The sequence below is a fragment of the Urocitellus parryii genome, chromosome 4, assembly GCF_045843805.1.
Source record: "Urocitellus parryii isolate mUroPar1 chromosome 4, mUroPar1.hap1, whole genome shotgun sequence".
NCBI classification, from domain to species: Eukaryota; Metazoa; Chordata; class Mammalia; order Rodentia; family Sciuridae; genus Urocitellus; species Urocitellus parryii.
In genome coordinates this window covers 176,051,549-176,069,460 of record NC_135534.1, presented here as the reverse complement: position 1 = coordinate 176,069,460, position 17,912 = coordinate 176,051,549, and the positions used below count along the sequence as shown (strand labels likewise).

The 17,912-nt window shown below is 35.0% G+C and overlaps 1 protein-coding gene across 8 annotated transcripts in view; it reads right to left on the bottom strand.

The window, feature by feature from the left end:
- Positions 1 to 652: 652 nt before the first annotated feature.
- The window catches only part of Melk (maternal embryonic leucine zipper kinase), a 74,008-nt gene continuing 56,748 nt past the window's right edge, over positions 653 to 17,912 (bottom strand). For 7 of the 8 annotated variants that reach the window (XM_026379373.1, XM_077797920.1, XM_026379401.1 and 4 more), the window contains 6 exons: positions 13,965 to 14,072; positions 12,856 to 13,087; positions 9,711 to 9,807; positions 8,565 to 8,733; positions 4,255 to 4,358; positions 653 to 830 (listed from right to left, as the gene is read on the bottom strand). In XM_026379373.1, the coding sequence (XP_026235158.1) occupies positions 653 to 830; positions 4,255 to 4,358; positions 8,565 to 8,733; positions 9,711 to 9,807; positions 12,856 to 13,087; positions 13,965 to 14,072 (888 nt within the window). The remainder of the gene's footprint in view (positions 831 to 4,254; positions 4,359 to 8,564; positions 8,734 to 9,710; positions 9,808 to 12,855; positions 13,088 to 13,964; positions 14,073 to 17,912) is intronic. The other variant, XM_026379393.1, reaches the window with a different exon arrangement.

The following is a 17,912-nucleotide window of genomic DNA, read 5'->3' as shown; positions in this document are numbered from 1 at the left end:
CATTTCATGGTGGTTCATAGTTTAGATATTTACCATTGTTGACTGAACATACTAAAGTCAATACTCTTTTATTCAACATATTAAATATGTTGTTTAACTCTGGTAACCACAGCTGTGACTTAGTTAACGATTTCAATAAATCCTACTTAAATAAGAGACAGGAAAAAAATTATGCAAATGAATTCTTATCTGTTTTTCTGCCCAAGGCATGTTTGATAACAGATAAAACACACTCAAACAGTCTCTACTTAATAGTCAGGAAACCATTAGAGATTTTATTTGGATCAAAATAAAATATAAAGAAGAAAAGTCTGTTATATTAACGAACAGTTTTATTTCAGAAAGAAATTACACATTAAAAGGGACAGGTAAAAGCTTACATTCACATATGAAAGTGAATCAAGAAAAGTCAATAGTTATTAATATACACATCGCATGATTAAAAAAGACAGTAACAGATAATGACAGACTTGCCTTGGATTCATCCACAAAATTATACCTTTTTCTTAAAAACAAAAAGGCATTATATTGGTCTTTAAGATAGCTCTTTAGAATTGAGTTGGTAATTCCAATGGACTTTAAATTCAAACCAATCACATCAGTCTCTATGTATCACATCCACATTTGTCAAAGCAGGATAGAAACCATTCAATTACACCTTGCAGCTAGACAGAATATCTTCCACTAATCTCTTGTAAACCCAGGCATCACCCTTAAGCCGCTGCCTCCGGATGCCCACCACATCAGGTTTTTGTAGCTGGCACACTTCTAGTTCAAACTGCATTGTCACTTTGCCAAAATCTGACTGTGTTTGACACTTCAGGGTATAGCTGTGAAAAACGAGATTAGATACCAGTTAGTAGGAGAATCATGACCATTTTGGATAATACAAGAGATTTCTAAGCTTCTAAAAGGCTGGTAGGGAAATGAGCCATTATTTCACGTTAGGCAATGTATTACTGCTTATGGTTTCCAAAAGGCCTAGGTATGCTTTAGTGATAGAGTATGACTGGTGTTTTCCCAGAAGCTAAAGGAAAATCCAAGATAGAAAAGGATGAAAAGGTTTTACCAGAATTCTCCCTTGCTCCAAAGAAAAGCCCTTCTTTCATAGCTATGCATGCCATTCATGCTCAGGAAATCTGGCATTCTCCATGTAATCCTTTCAGCAGTATAATCCAGGAACATTAGGACATTTCCACAATGTTCCCAACAAAGCAAAGTAAAAGGAAGATTAAAAATATTTTATGTAGTTGCACCTTGCTAGACAGTTCTTTCTTTCTTATAAATGAAGCAGAAGCCACCAACCCAACAGAACATGTATTTTAGAGGATTTTCTAATGGTAGTAAGAGGTAATGATCATTATAATACTTTATAGCAGAAAGGAAAGCAAAAGAAAATCTAAGGATATGATACATCCCCACAATTAAAACATAGAGCACTTATAGTTAGAACTGCCACGTTACCTTCCCTCACAGAAAGGCCCAGTTTAAGTGAAGCTTTAAATTTATCTTAAGAAATAGAAATTATCTTGGGGCTAGGGATGTGGCTCAGAGGTAGAGCGCTCGCCTAGCACGCATGAGGCACTAAGTTCGATCCTCAGCACCACATAAAAATAAAATAAAGATATGTGTCCATCTATAACTAAAAAATAAATATTAAAAAAAAGAAATGATCTTGAAAAGTTACATAAAGTGAATTCATATAAACAACACTATGTTTAAATTACATTGATTTTAGAGTTTTATCTAATTTCCAATAAAAACAAGGACTAATTTTAAATTTAGGTTCCCTAAATATTTAAAAGCTATAACTGGGCACTGTTTCGTTTTTTAATCTGTTATGTTTTATGAGGTTTCATAAATTATCATCATTCTTTGTCCTACTAGTTATGTTAGTCAAGTGTTTTGGGGAAGTTGCTTGATCACTTAAAAATAAGCAGTCAAACAAATAAAAGTTAATAAGAAGTCAATATCAGAAGTGCCAAAAGGAGCACCCTATAGTTAAGGTTCTTGATAAAAAGATGAAGCATAAAATATTTAGTTTAAAAGCAATTTATCCTAACTGGAAAAAGATAATAATGTAATATGACAGAGATTATAATATTACAACAATGAAAAAACTTTTCTTTCTACTTTGTCACAAAGATGTTGAAAAACAAAGAAAAACGAAAGGGTCAGGGAAGAGACCCATGTGGTTGCTCAGGAAGTTAGGAAGACAAAGTATTGATTAACATCAGATCACATGCTGAAGCAATGATCAACCAAAGCCTTGTGACAGAGACTCAGTCAGAAGTTCTGTATGAAAAATGATATGTCAAGAACTTCGTAATGTTTTGAACAACTAATAAAAAAAAAAATTAAAAAAAAAAAGAAGTTCTGGAATCACACATATGCCCCTAAGCATGAAGAGAACAGAGTAAGTTAGAGAGATGTGTTCTAAAGAGGCCAAAAGAAGAAAACCCAGGTTCACATTAGTAATGTTTGTCAGCATTTGCAAACAGAAACAAGTAAAGCTATGTTTGGGAGAAAAAAAAAAAGAAAAAAAAAAAAAACAGTCTCTTAAAATCTTACTCTTTACTAACTATTCTATTTACACATTTTTGTTAAATCTTTTAACAGCTGTTATATTTGGGATTGGAGTATCCCCCAAAGGATCATACTTTGAAGGCTAGGTAATGGGGTTTTGGGAAGTGATTGAATCATGAGGGCTCTGAGGACAATTTCATGGCATTATTAGGAGGCAGTAGAAACTATAGGAGGTGGACCTGGATGGGAGTTAGTCTTTGGGGGCATGCCCTTGAAGACTACATCTTGTTCTCCTCTCTCTGCTTCCTGGCTTCCATGAGGTGAGTTATTTCCCTCTCCCGTGCTCTTCCCATGATATTCTGCCTTGCCTCAGGCCCAAAGCAATGGAGCCAGATGACCATGGACTGAAATGTGATCCTGTGAGCCAAATTTGTCTTGATGACAAATTTGTCTTGATGCAGTGAATCTACTTAGTCACTTTAATAAAAACATTTTAGAGACATAAATTAGTGGAAATTGCTTAGAAATATGAAGATCTTGGATAAGCAGAAGAGGTCTGGCTGTTTGGACCATGAGACTGTCATCAAGGAGTCAGAGTACTCAAAAGCAAGAAAAAAGTTTAAGTTTAAAGTACTGAAAACCCAGTACTATAAGATAGCCAATCACAAAGAGAAGGATTCTCTATAAATTTTTGATTTATTCAAAGTGTCTAATTCATTTACATTAAAATTTATACACATTATAAAAATCTATAAATATTGTTGTAGAATAGAGAATCAAAGGAACACAGGATTTAAAAGAAAACTGGTAGTTCAGATATTCTCATTCCAAGATAAAAGTTTAACTTCAAAAGGGGTGCTTATGGGCTAGGGTTGTGGCTCAGCGGTAGAGCACTTGCCTAGCATGTGGAAGGCCCTGGGCTCAATCCTCAGCACCACATAAAAATAAATAAATAAAATAAAGGTATTGTGTCCAACTACAACTAAAAAATAAAATATATATATATATAAAGGGGGGAGAGTCAAGATGGTGACAGGGAAAGGCCCACGGAAGGGTCCAGTCTGAGAGAGAGGAGTCAGACAATGAAGTCAGGAATTACCAGGAAATTTTTTTTTTAAATATTTATGTTTTAGTTGTAGTTGGACACAATACCTTTATTTCACTTGTTTATTTTTGTATGTGGTGCTGAGGATTGAACCCAGGGTCTCGAACATGCGAGGCGAGCACTCTACCGCTGAGCCACAACCCCAGCCCTTACCAGGGAATTTTAACAAATTATGCTTAATGGGGCCTGCTCCGGCCATTCAAATTCGGCCGCTCCCTGTTAGAAGGACAAATTTTAACAGGTATTCTGAACTGATGATGACCTTCCTTACTCCATTCCAGCGGGAAGTTAGAAAGGCACGGGAAACTGGGAAGATATTAGTAGCTTTCAACTTTCTCCAGTTTTTGAGAGGTCAATGATCAAGACCAATGTGTTTGCATCTATGCGGTAATTCCATTTAAAACTATCAAAAAATTTAAAAATGCTTTAAAAAAGGGGGGGGGGTCCTTAATATCTCAAATAGAAGAGAATAAATTATGAACAATGATACTACCATAAAAGCTTTTCAAAAAATAATGGGAAAAAAATTTTTTTAAATGGTAAGATGGGAAGAGAATCAACTCACATTCTTTGAAGTCTAATACAGAGTAATAAATGCAACAGTCTCTAATTTTGCTTCTTACCCCTTTTGTACATAGTCAACATGCTTCTTTGGAAGAATAGACATTATTTCATTCAAGAGTTGATCAGGATTCACTAATCTGGTTGTAGTCACATTATAGTGAAGCTATTAAAAAAAAAAAGGAACAAGAAGTAAACCTTTACATAAGCCCAAAGACCATCCTATCTGACCTAGAGATCCAAAATTCCTCAATATAACATCTTTTCAAGCAGAAATATTTCAAGAAAAATACTGAAACAATTGACAGCAAACTCGGTTAATTCTATTAAGATGGTGCTAGGGAAGCTTGGAGAAACAATGTTTATTAGGAACTTCATCCAAGTTATTCCACTCTATACTTCCATCTTACTCTCTTGCCAATTTCATCCTCCTCCCTCCTTTCCCGTCCCCCAAGGAGGTTTCACTGTTTCTGAGACTGACCTCAAATTTGCAGTCCTGTGTCAGGATCCTCAATAGCCCATTCACCACCATGCCAGACCTAATCAATATTTTTTAAGACATAAATATTTAATAGCTTCAACTTACCTGTTTAAGCTGTACCTAATTCTACCTTCTCATATCAAGATAAAGACATTAATAGTCCTAAAATGTAAACTGTGGGAATATGAAACAAATGCCCTAGAAAGTTTGCTTGTATATAGTTGGATGTTTCCTTAATTCTTTCTGGAATATTCAAAGACTATAATAGGGGGCTGGGATTGTGGTTCAGCGGTAGAGTAGTCACCTAGCATGCACAAGACGCTGGGTTCGATCCTCAGCATCACATAAAAATAAAAACAAATAAAAATAAAGGTATTGTGTCCAACTATAACTAAAAAAATTTTTTTAAAAAGATTATTACAGAATTCTAGGAGCTGATTCTATGACAATTCAATAAGGAAATGAATATAATAGGTATTCCTTTAAAAAAGTAATGTTATTTTTGTTCCTCATTGACTGAGATCATAATTCTAAGATAATCATTCATAATTGATATCCATATATTCACTTATTCAACAACTATTTACTAGAGTCAGGTGCAGTGGTGCACACCTAACAAGTAGGCAACTTAGCAAGACTGGGCTGGGATGTAGGTCTGGTAGAACATCCCTTGGTTCAATCCCTAGTACCACAAAAAAAATAAATAAATAAGCAAACAACTATTTTTTGATATATTGGATACTTATCACATGATAGACTCTGTTTACTAGGTATTGGAAAAGAACAAAACCCGCACATTCCTAGTAGTTCTCTTACTGCCAAAATCATACTTTCTATGTCTTTTTGAGATTTGAGTTATTTTTATAAATAACAAAGTGCTGAGGTAGAAAAGAACCAGCTTCCTTAATTTTCAAAATTAAGACGTATGTGCCCCAAAGAAAGAATGTAAATTTAAGGTAGAGTTTCCCATAGTGGGGTATAAATTATCACTGGAGATATCCAAGAAAACTCAGATGGCACATGGAAAAATATTTTTACTTTAATATTTACATATTTGTTTCAATCTGATCTGTAAAAATTAACAAAAACAAATAACAGTTTTCTTTTAAATAAATTTAAATTTTAAAAAAGATAGTTGTAAAACAATAAAATCAATAAAATATTTTAAAAAAGAAAAAACTATAAAAAATTTTAAAATAAAAATAAAAAAGGTAGTTGGTTCGATTGTGTTAAGTTTACAAGCATATATAAATATAATGCCAAAGCATATTAATTGTACTTTTCAGATATGTACAGCTTATTATGTCAATAATACCTATATAAATCTATTTTTTAAAAGAAGATCACCATAAACAAAATATCAGATCAAAAATAGTTCAGAGGATATGTCAATAAGCAAATGTTGTGAAGGCAAGTGTTTAATGGTTGGAGTTTGGGAACCTCAGCTTCAAATTACAAAGGGAATAAGCAGTACAATCAGGATGGGACCATCTATCTCCTAGCTTCCAATCCAAGGCTCATCATCAAACTAAATTAGTTCTGTTAAGATGGTAATAAATCACACATTTCCAAATCACAATCTATTGCTTTCGAAAAATAAAGAATAATCCTAATTTATCTCTTTAAATTTGAGATTTTTTTAAATAGATTGCTTCCTAAAAGTGGGCTTAACTGCATATGACTTGCTATCTTAAAAACTAAAATTAGGTAGGGTGCACACCTGTAATCCCAGTAGCTCAGGAGGCTGAGACAGCAGGATCAGCAAAATCGAGGCACTAAACAACTCAGTGAAACCCTGTCTCTAAATAAAATACAAAATAGGGTTGGGGATGCAGTTCAATGGTTGAATGCCCCTGAGCTCAATCCCTGGTGCACCCCCCCAAAAGAAAACTAATTGTTCTACTATTCTTAGAAGCTTTCTATAAGTTTATTTTTTTAATATAAGAAGTTAGTAGAAAAAATGAGATTTCCTAAAGCCAGTCCTTCAGGCCTTCAAAAACTTACTGCATTAAAAAGACTCAAAAAGGCAAAGTTATATCAAGCTTCAGATCTTCGGTTTGTGCTAATTAAGACTGTGGTTCTGCTATACTGGGGTTAAAATGCTCAACAATGATAAAAATCCCTAACATTGGAATGATAGGTTATACTAATAAAGCATTCCATGTGCAATGCCATATCCAATTGTACAGCTTGTTTGTACAGTTCAGCTCTATGAGGTTGCCAGGGTAGGCATTATCTCCAGATTACACAAATGAAGAAACTATAGAAATCAGGATAAAAGTACTTGTCCAAACTATACAATACAAAACTTGTGCTAGAACCCAGGTCTCCTGATCTCCAATCTTCATAGTTTTTCTTCTACATGGGGGAAGTGCTCAGAGACTACCTGAAACACCAATTAACACCACAGCAGTTTCTTTTGAAAAATGCAGTGAGGTTCCAAACAATATACATGGGTAAAGTTTTAGAATATTACCCGTTAATATTTGATATCTGCTTAGCTTCTCAATAATACCTGTAGTTGGACAACTTTCTTTAATTTTACTTATTTCATGTTTTTCTTAATCCCAATGTTAGAATTTGAAATACCGCCTGTCTCCAAATAAAGAAATCTCAGAATAAAAGAATAAAATATGTATAGTGAATAAATAGCCATACATTACATAAAATTTCCCAGTGTACTATCAATTCAACAAGACAACAACCAATACTAATTGGCAAGTCCCATCTTCCATTTTGAGGCAGGGCATAAATGGGACTACAGAACATTTTCTTCACAAGCACCTTTCTGACCAACTGCTCAGCATTTTCCTAGACCATGCAAAATTACTCAAAGTCTTGGTACAAAAACTAAACACAGACCCAGTCCCCAAATCATAAGAACTATCATCCTTCCTTTGGGTCCCCCCCTCTTGGAACTTATAGTTATTACAGCACTGAACCCAGGGTGTCAGAGTAGTGTTCTAGCTTGTTTTCAATGCCACTCTATGGGTTCCTCAAGGGAATGAGCTGTGTCTTATTCATCCCTTTACCTCTTACTTCTTCCCTTCCACCCAATAGAAACACCATTCATTGGATGTTTGAATGAATGCTCAGAGAGAATCCAAGAAGAAGCATTTTATTTAAAATAAGCAGTTTATTTTTCCTTTCCTTCCCTACTAAATATATTGTTCATACTACTCACAGATTAACCCATTTTAAGGCAGACACTTCTATCAAAAAAGGATCCAAACCTCTTAGCCAGGCCCTTTAGGACCTCCTGGCCTTCCTTCCCAGCCTGTTCCTCATTATTTTCCTCACACACCTGACATTCAAAGTTTAAATCAACTTCTCACATATGCTAATATTTTGTGAGGGCCTTCCAAGGTACCTATGTGGCAGGGACTCTTCTATGTGCCAGAGATACAACAATTAAGCTCCAGCCCCCATCCTCAAGGCAGCTCTTCATTCCCCATGCCTCCCCCCCTCCATGTTGCCTCGGTGATTAATCCCTCCATCTGATCTTTAATATTTAAATTATAGTCATATGCTCTTTGAAAGAATTTATGTGATTTACCTCTACATTCCGAAAGTCCACTGCATAGGAAAATGCATATAGTAAGTGCTCCAAAATTCAGGGGAAAGAATAAGTAAATAAAAAACACCAATCAGTTCATTCAGTATTTTTCTTAAAAACAAACAATAACAGGGCTGGGGCTGGGGTTCAGTGGCAGAGCACTTGGCTAGCATGTATGAGACACTGGGTCCAATCCTTAACACCACATACAAAAATAAGTAAAATAAAGGCATGCTGTCCATCTACAACTACAAAAAAATAAAATAAAAATAAAAAGAGAATAACAAAAGCAATCATCTTCTGAAATCTATATTAGAGAATTCCAATATACTTACCTTTAGCCTTCTTGGCCCATCTTTGGCAGTGCCCTTCCTTTTGCTCCTGGTAAGTACAGTGATGACCTTATCCAACCCCCTTTCAAGGCTCCCAAACACTTTGGTTCCTTTTCTTTTTGGAGTATCCTCCATATGTGCCTGGTTAAGATCTAGTTCCACTGAGCGGCACCTTAAAAAAACAAAGTACAAGTAGCATTGGGCTCCCCGCCTGCTGGGCCCTTACAGGCCCTGTTGTGTCCCTTTACACACATTGGAGTGCCTCAACCAGGTATGCCTGGGCCAGATCATCTCATCCTCAGGGGAACTAAAGCCATATCCCACTGGAGAGGAGTCAGTCCCCTCACCCCAAGCAAGTGCTAGTTGACAAAACTACACCCCCCCCTTTTTAATAATATCAAATATACTAAAAAATGGGAATAATAATACAACAAACACCTATATGTCCTCCTAGTTTCAACAACTGTTAGTATTTTATCACATTGGTTTTCTTTAATGTGTACAAATACATTAAATGTATGTGAATATTTGCTGAGATATCTGAAGATACCATGACACTTCACTCTGAAACATTTCAGTATACATTTCCATAAGAATATGGTCTTACATAACCACAATATCATTAGCACATCAAGAAAATTAATAATAATTCTACAGGGTCATTTACACGTTCTAATCACTGTAACTGTCCACCAAAATGTATCATGCTTTTAAAAAAGTTATAAAGACAGTGACCCTTATTGTTGCAGAATATTTCATCCTACAGTGGTGGGTTTTCTTTGAAACACCCAGTTAGTATCTCTACTATCTGGGGGAAGCTGTTGTGAGTAGATACCTATGCTCTACTGGCAGATGAGCAAGGAAAGATGAGCCTCAGAGAGGGAACTCTAGATAGCTGGAGGCAGGGCCATTGTCTTCCCATCTGTACTTTAAGAAACCGTGCCAGTCCCACTGCTAATCAGTTATAATTCCACTTCATGAAGAAGGCAGAGCCAACAGCTCTGGTAATGGTCACAGACCATCATCTTGCAGACATTCCTATAGAGTATATATGTCATGATTCCCCTTAATTAGAGTTATCAAAGATAAAAAGAGAAATCTCATTACATATACCAAAAAAGCTCAGAGTCTGAAAAACTGAATACCTACCGCCTCTCAGGGCTAATGACACTTGTCATTAACTTGTCTCTTCCTGCTGAATTTCCTGATGTTTTAACTGGGGTTTCTTTCAGATACTGGTTTCTAGCTATTAGAAAAAACAAAAAACAAAAACCATACGTAGATGATGTACTACGGTTCCAAAATTTCTACCAATACTGTATATATTACCTATTGACTTGAAATATTGTTACTATTTACCCAATGATGTTAAAGACTCTAATTCTTAAGGTTTTTTTGTACTAGGGATTAAACACAGAGGTGCTTTCCACTAAGCTACAACCACAGTCTTAAACCCCAGTCTTTTTTGTTTTAAGACAGGGTCTCGCTAAGTACCTAAGGCTGGCCTCAAATTTGAAATCCATCTGGCTCAGCCTACTGAACTGCTGGAATTACAGGTATACTGCCACTGCACGCAGCTCAATTTTTTAAAAAATATTTATATTTTAGTTGTAGTTGAATACAATGCCTTTTATTTATTTATTTTCATGTGGTGCTGAGGATCGAACCCAGGGCCTTGTACATGCTAGGTAAGCACTCTACCGCTGAGCTACAACCCTAGCCCCCCAGATCAAATTTTTAAAGGAAGTATATCCATGTGTTTTATAATAAAAACAAAATCATTTTGTCTTTGATGTGTGGCTCTTCTTTTCTTTCCTGCAAACGGAGGCCATATATTTTATGATATTATTATGATACATCTAAATAGATCATACAAATATAGATTTCATGATTAATGATTCTTTCTTCTATAAATAAAAATCAATTTATATTCATTCAAGGGCCCCAGTTTATGCCATAATTGATGTAGCATTATAAGGTGTTAATTCCATTCCCAGCCCTACTCAACTTCTGTTAGGCAAAGTGATCAGTCCCCTGAAAATGCTTGATAAAAATTATTAAAGAAATATGAGGGCTGGGGTTGTAGTTCAATGGTAGAGGGTTTGCCTAGCACATGTAAGACACTGGGTTCAATCCTCAGCACCACATAAAAATAAATAAATTAAATAAACTTTAAAAAAAAGAAATATGAGCTCCATTATTTTTTATATTTCCCAATTCCTGAATTTTGTGCTTTACTTTATTTAGGGTATTTGAATCTCAAGATAGTTTGTATCAATTTTTCAGTAACAAATCTGGTTACTACTAAAGAGTTAACTTTTCATTCATGATCTAAGAGTTTTATACCTTTTAGAAATAATATTTATTTTATAATAACAAAGATATGATATCAAGTTTTTCAAGAGAGATTGTAGGCTTGATTTTATTTATAAATATTAAGCTTTATTTTCTCTAGTTCCACAATAAGAAAATAAGAGCAATCAGAAGTACCCATGAAAATAATTTTCATCTTTGTGTCCTGAAAGTATCTGCTACTACACATAGCTGTCCTCTGAAAACTCTCACTGACTGGATTGTGCAGGAGTCACAAAAATGAAATTAATGTTTGTGTCAAAAATAACTCACAGCAAAAGTAAAATACACTAATGGAAGCTATCAATTATAGCTTCAGCCACTTTCCCTCTTAGGCAGCTCTTACATTTAAAGAAAAACAGCTAATAAAAGCTTTTTGACCAACACAATCTCACAGGGACAAGATACGTTAACTGATGACACTTCAAGATAATAAATTTCAAACCATTCACATTTAAAAACCTTCAGTTACATAAAAAGTATCAATAATGGTAAAGATTATATTGTTAACAGGTTTTTTAAAAATCCACTAATAAAATAAGGTGAGCTAAGGTTCATCTTATTTCCCTGACCAATCTATGACTCATAAAAGACACTATAGTTATATTGAGAGAAATAACAGAGGAATGAGATACCTCATTGGAAAAAGATAAAATCATAGCAACCTTGGGATCCTACTACATGTAGCTGTTATCACATTGAACCCTTGTAACACAGGAAACCAAACAAAAACACTCATCACACAAAACTGGCCTCACATTTTTTGGGACTTGAATTGATAAAATAAAAATGCCATTAACACAATAATGGGACTTCTAGCAAATAATCAGGCAAAGTCTTCCATAATATCTTTATGGATAATAGATTGACCACTGAAACTGGTTATCAACTCCATTAGCAAACTAGAAGCACAAAAAGCAGTTTAGCAGCAGTTCACAAGGCAATGTTTCAGAATTTGAGTTCCCAGGATTTTAAAATAAAACAAGGGAAGGTCATGATTACTGGAAATAAGGCTAATAAAGCTTATGTGTCATTTTTAAAAGAAACATGGACTGGCTCAAGGTAAATAAAATTCATTTAGGCCCTAATTTATTCCTTCATTTGGCAAATATGACCCTACTACATACTATGCACAGCTATAATAAACATGACTGAGTCTGCTGTCATGACACTACCTTATCTTGGTAAGACTGTCTTATCTTGTTTAATTTTCTTAGTAACCCTAGAAAATTGGGTTTTTATCCTAAGTACCATATTTTAAGAGGCACATTGACAAAAGTAGAATATATCCAGCTGAGGCCAGTAACCAAAGGGTTAAGGGAAACCGTTTAAATAACTGGTAATATTTAAACTAAAGAGGAAACCAAGGGCAATGAGAGTTGTGATTACTAGACATAGACTTAGATACCTAAGGGACATCACAGATTTACCCTATATACTGTGTTTGGCGAGTAATAACAACAGGGAAAACAGGACCAGAAACCAGATGTGGAGATCCAGATGAGTATCCAGAAGGGTTCTGCAGAGACTTTGGTTTGAGTCATTCTAAATGGGAATAACTCAGCAAGCAAGGTCTAAACCTGAATATATGACCTTAGGAAAATCACTTCAGCCCTCTGAGTCAGGTTTCTAAGATGTGAAAAAATGAGAGTTGGATTAGACAAGCTCTAACTTGCTCTTTCAACTGTGCTACCCTATGATGCTATGATTCAATATTTTAAATGTGGAGAAAAAAACCCTCAGTATTATTTGAGAATGATTAGAAGTTAACTAATATGCTTTCATTTCAAATAATACAAATAGCATACAATAAGAAGCAACTTGACTTCTAGAAATTCCTGACAGCAATGCTAGTAATTTCTGACCTGATGATATGTTTAACACAGTACGAACAATGAAATCTGAAACATTTTGATCATTGCCTAATTCACTTAGCATATACCTTTTGAGGGTGTAGTGTAATGATTTGGTGTTGTGAGTACTTCTCTTTTATGCTGGTTCTTATTAACTGGAGTCTTTGGCTCAGGAAATACAAAATATTCTTCATTCTTTACAGCAGATTGTGGAGTATATACATTCTCTTTGTTCTTTAATTTATTTGCAGATGACTTGCATAATCCTGGAGTTAATGATTTAGACTCCAGACCATTTGATTCTGTCCAGTGCTTGGTAAACTGGAAAAAAAGAAAGTTACCAGACAAAGCACACTGAAAAAGAAAAGTCAATTTTTTTGCAGCATGCTTAAATCATTTCCAAAGTACCTTGCACTATTTTTATTAAAATTAAATACTACCTGGGTTCGAACCTCAGTACCACACATTTTAAACATCAGATACTATCAAAAGGTTGTTATCTGTGGTCCATTTGTGTACAATGTGTCAAAATGCATTGTACTGTCATATATATAACTAATTAGAACAAATTTAAAAATTTTTTTTAAAGGTTATTATTGGCCATACCAGGAAATTTGAAAATGTATATCCAGTTCTTTTTAATTCATGTAGATTATTTTATTTTAGTCTGTTCTACTGACAAGTAACATAGATCTATATACCAGGAAGGGAGGATTTAACCACTTAGCTACATGTAAATTATGTTTAAGTTGTTTTTTTTTTGTTTTTTTTTTTTTTAAAGGAAGAACATAGTGCTACAAAATGGAGTCATGGCTTTTCTTTTTTCTTTGGTACTGGGGATTGAACACAACCTTGTTCAATCCACTGAGCTACATACAGCCCAATCCCTTTTTAATTTTTATCTTGAGACAGGGGCTCATTAAGTTGCTGTGGCTGGCCTGAAACTTACAATTCTCCTCCCTTAGCCTCCTGAGTCACTAGAACTATAAGCATTCACCACCACACCTGGCTCAATCTTGGTTTTTTTAAACTTGATAATAATTGCCTTCCCTTTCATTAATATTCCAATAATCTCTCAATAATATTTTCAGTTGTTATTCAATAAATCTGCAGTCACACACTTGATCTCATCATGTTAGTCTAGGTGTTTTTATAATTGAGGCCTATTCTGCCTTAAATAGTAATAACAACTACTAACCTGTGGTGTTTGGGGAGTTGATAAATTGTTTTCACACCATTCATAGTCTATTAGTCCAGCCACATAATTTTCATCACTTGTCACATCTTCCAAGCTCAGATTCTTTGACTATTGAATTAAAAGATAAAATAAATTAGAGATAATAGCAACACTGTTTGATTTTTAAAACAGTATGTTCCAGGCACAGAGGAAGGTCCTGAAGCAGAAACAAATAAAAGACAGGAATTTGGATGAGCTCACCATCAAATACAAAAACAAGTCAAAAGTTTTTATTTTAATTTTCAGGAGACTCTCACTCTCAAACAATGTGTCTTAGAACATTCTTTTTTTTTTTTTTTTTCAGAGTAGAAATTAGAAGTTTATTAAAGGACAGCAGAAAAGACTTCTTCCAGAGGAAGAAGGGGATCCAAGAGGTGGAATCCGAGGAAGTGCAGTTGTCTCCCCTTTTTATAGTTCTTTCAGTGATGGAATGTAGGTGGGAAGGCCTGAGGGGTGGGACACAAGTGGGCCAAAGAAGTAGTCTGAGCAAGAAGGACTTCATTAACACTTCTTTGAGATGGGCTATCTTCAAATCTGCTGGGGGCTGTTCATTAACACTTCTTTGAGGTGGACTTTGGCCTAGGGCCTTTTCGGACTTCATTAACATTCCATGAGTTGTCTGGCGTTTCCTGGAATCACTCTCAGCATGGCCTCCATTTTAGATTTCACTGGGTATTAGACCCGATTTACCTAACTACACTGACTACCTAACTTTAAATCTAGTTTCCTTCCCCCCTCTAATTTGGGAACTCCTTACTGCTGTAAGGAAGTGGGGCAAAGAAGATCTTTCTGGCTGTCTTAGAACATTCTTAAGTTATATGGCATACTACTTACTTAGCTTATCAGTATCATACAATCACTACAATATCAGACAACTTGTTTGTAAATTTACAAATAAAAAGCTTTGATAAAGCAGAAGATGGAAAGGAAATGACTTTTGAAACTCAGGTATTTTACATAAAAACATACAGAACATTAATTATTTCTACCAGGAGTAAATTACTCTTATGAAACATCTCCCACAGACATGACACTTGGGGTTCTGTGCTAACACTTTCATCAGCATTTAACATATTCTCCCTCATTCTTTCCCCTTTATAAACAAAGGGTATACCACATTCACCCTAAAGTCTCAGAGTATGGAGTATTATTGTATTTTTTTTTAAATTTCTCCCTCCTTCTTTTTCCTTCATCATGCTAATCTGGCCAAGTAAGTTTACCTGAATTTATTATACCTCATCCTTCTTTTCTAGACCCACTGCCATTACTCCAGGACAAAGCTTATACCTGAACTATGCAGACAATGTGGCTTTGCTAACTATCTTTCCATTCCCACCCTTTCAACCAGGTGACAGAGTTCTACAGAATTGCCCAATTAGAACTGGCTGCATGTAATGCAAAGATGAGGAAAATACTAAAGTTAAGTCTAGGCTCAGTGCGGGAAAGTTCAATATTGTATAAATGATGGCCGTCATGGGTCTTGCAATAGGTAATAACTAAACACATACCATCCCTGACTGAACAATTCTATATATCACAGGTAAATTTTTCGAAATCATAGTCTTATCTCTTCCTTGCTCAAAAATCAATGGTTCCTGAGCTGGGGTTGTGGCTCAGTGGTAGCGTGCTTGCCTAGCATGTGTGAGGAACTGGATTCGATCCTCAGTACCACTTAAAAAATAAATAAATAAAGATCCATCAACAACTTAAATAAAAGAAAGAAAAACCTTTATATTAAAAAAAAAAAGTTAATGGTTCTCAATTACCTATTGTACAAAGTCTAAAACTCTGACATGCTCTCTACATTCTAGCTCTTCCCCACTCTTCCAACTTTCTTGTTCTCTCATTCTTACTTTTCCCCTACTTGAACTTTTGATTTTAAGCAAACAAGCCTAGTTACTGTTAACAGAATACATTAAGCATTATGATGTGCCTAAGCTTTTGCTAATTCTATTTATCTTATCCTGATTACTATGCTCCTTCTTTTCCTTTTTTTAAAACTCAGCTGAGTCAAAGTGAGTCCAGTTTCAAACTCATTTTCATGGTTTTCACAAAACTTCTCATGGTTATCACTCCTGCTCTCAAAATCCCCTACAGCATAACTTTAGCCACTTACCTGGCAACCATCTGGCCCTATAATATAGTGTGACAGATAGTCAGACAGATAGATCAATCATACCTCAACTTGACTGTTAAAGAGCAAGTATCGCACTTTATATAGATTTGTTTCCCAAGATCCAGCATGGGGCCTGAAATGCTAACAATGCTGATGATGGTGTGATCTTTTATGAATCTTGGATCAGATTGTATTATTGTTTCACTGAATGTGGATTCTATTGTTTGATAGTTCAGAATTTTTGAGGAAAAGGGTTATTTTATCAAAGGAGAAAATAGTACAAATAGATCATGTGGCTTGCTTCAAGGCTCAATGATTTGAATAAAGATCAGAAGAAGACCTAAAATGTACATCCACACGAATGGGGTCCTAATTAGAATAAGATGTACATGCTTGTACAACTATATCAAAATGGATTCTACTGTCATATATACTAAAGAAAAAATAAATAAATAAAACGAAAACCAAAAAAAAAAAAAAGACCCCAAATTTGATTTCAATTTCACATCTTGCCATTAAAATGTCTATCTATAGTTAAAAGAGAATAAAATCATGGTATTTGCAGGTATATGGGTGGAGTTGGAGAATATCATGCTAAGTGAAATAAGCCAATCCCAAAAAACCAAAGGCTGAATGTTTTCTGGGATATGTGGATGCTGATCCATAATGGGGGTCAGGGGAAGCATGGAAGAAATGGAGGGACTTTAGATAGGGCAAAAAGGAGGGAGGGAAAGGGAGAGGGCATTGGGGTAGAAAAGATGGTAGAATGAGATGAACATCAATACCCTAAGTACATGTATGAAGACATGAATGGTGTGATTCTACTTTGTGTATAACCAGAGACATGAAAAATTGTGCTCTATATGTGTACTATTAATTGAAATGCATTCTGATGACATGTATAATAAATTAGAATAATAAATAAATTTTTAAAAAAACTTCTATCTGCGGGGCTAGGGCTGTAGCTTAGTGGCAGAAATGTTTGCCTGGCATGTGTGAGGCACTTGGTTCCATCCTTAGCACCACATAAAAACAAGTAAAAGGCATGCTATCCATCTACAACTACAGACACACACACACACACACACACACACACACACACACACACACACACATCTATTTGCTATAAAAATTGACTCAATGACTAACCCAATAATGAAATTATTAGAAAAATGTTCATTATAGGGTAAATGGAAGATAAGAGTAAATATCTTCCCATATATTTTTCACTTGAATACTTTACAAATCATGTTAAGTATCTCAACTGAGATCATGCCAAGTCAGATATAAGAAAATCCAATGACTCAGGAAAATGTCTCAGACAACTTAACTGATGTGTTACAAATTTTAAAATTTAGCTAAGTGATTATCCTAAGTAGAGAGGAATCTAATACCTTTCTGCAATTACCTAATCAGATGCAAAGCTCATGATTTTGTATCCTCCTGGCCCTAAATGAGTCTGTGACAGAAGGATGATAGGTTGATTCATGGAGTCCACACACAAAAGATCTGTCTGGGCATGGGGTATTCACCAACCCAATAAATTCCAAAAATAGCTAGAACACCATCCTAGGAATAAGATTATCTCACTTCAAAGATCTCTTTACATTACAGCCACTTGCACTATACTTTTAGTTCTGAGTTTGGTCAAGAGACCAATTACAGAAGCTAGAGTTGTAGCTCAGTGGTAGAGTGCTTGCCTAGCATATGTGAGGCACTGGGTTCAGTTCTCAGCACCACATGTAAATAAATAAAGGTCCATTGACAACTAAAAATATATTAAAAAAAAAAAA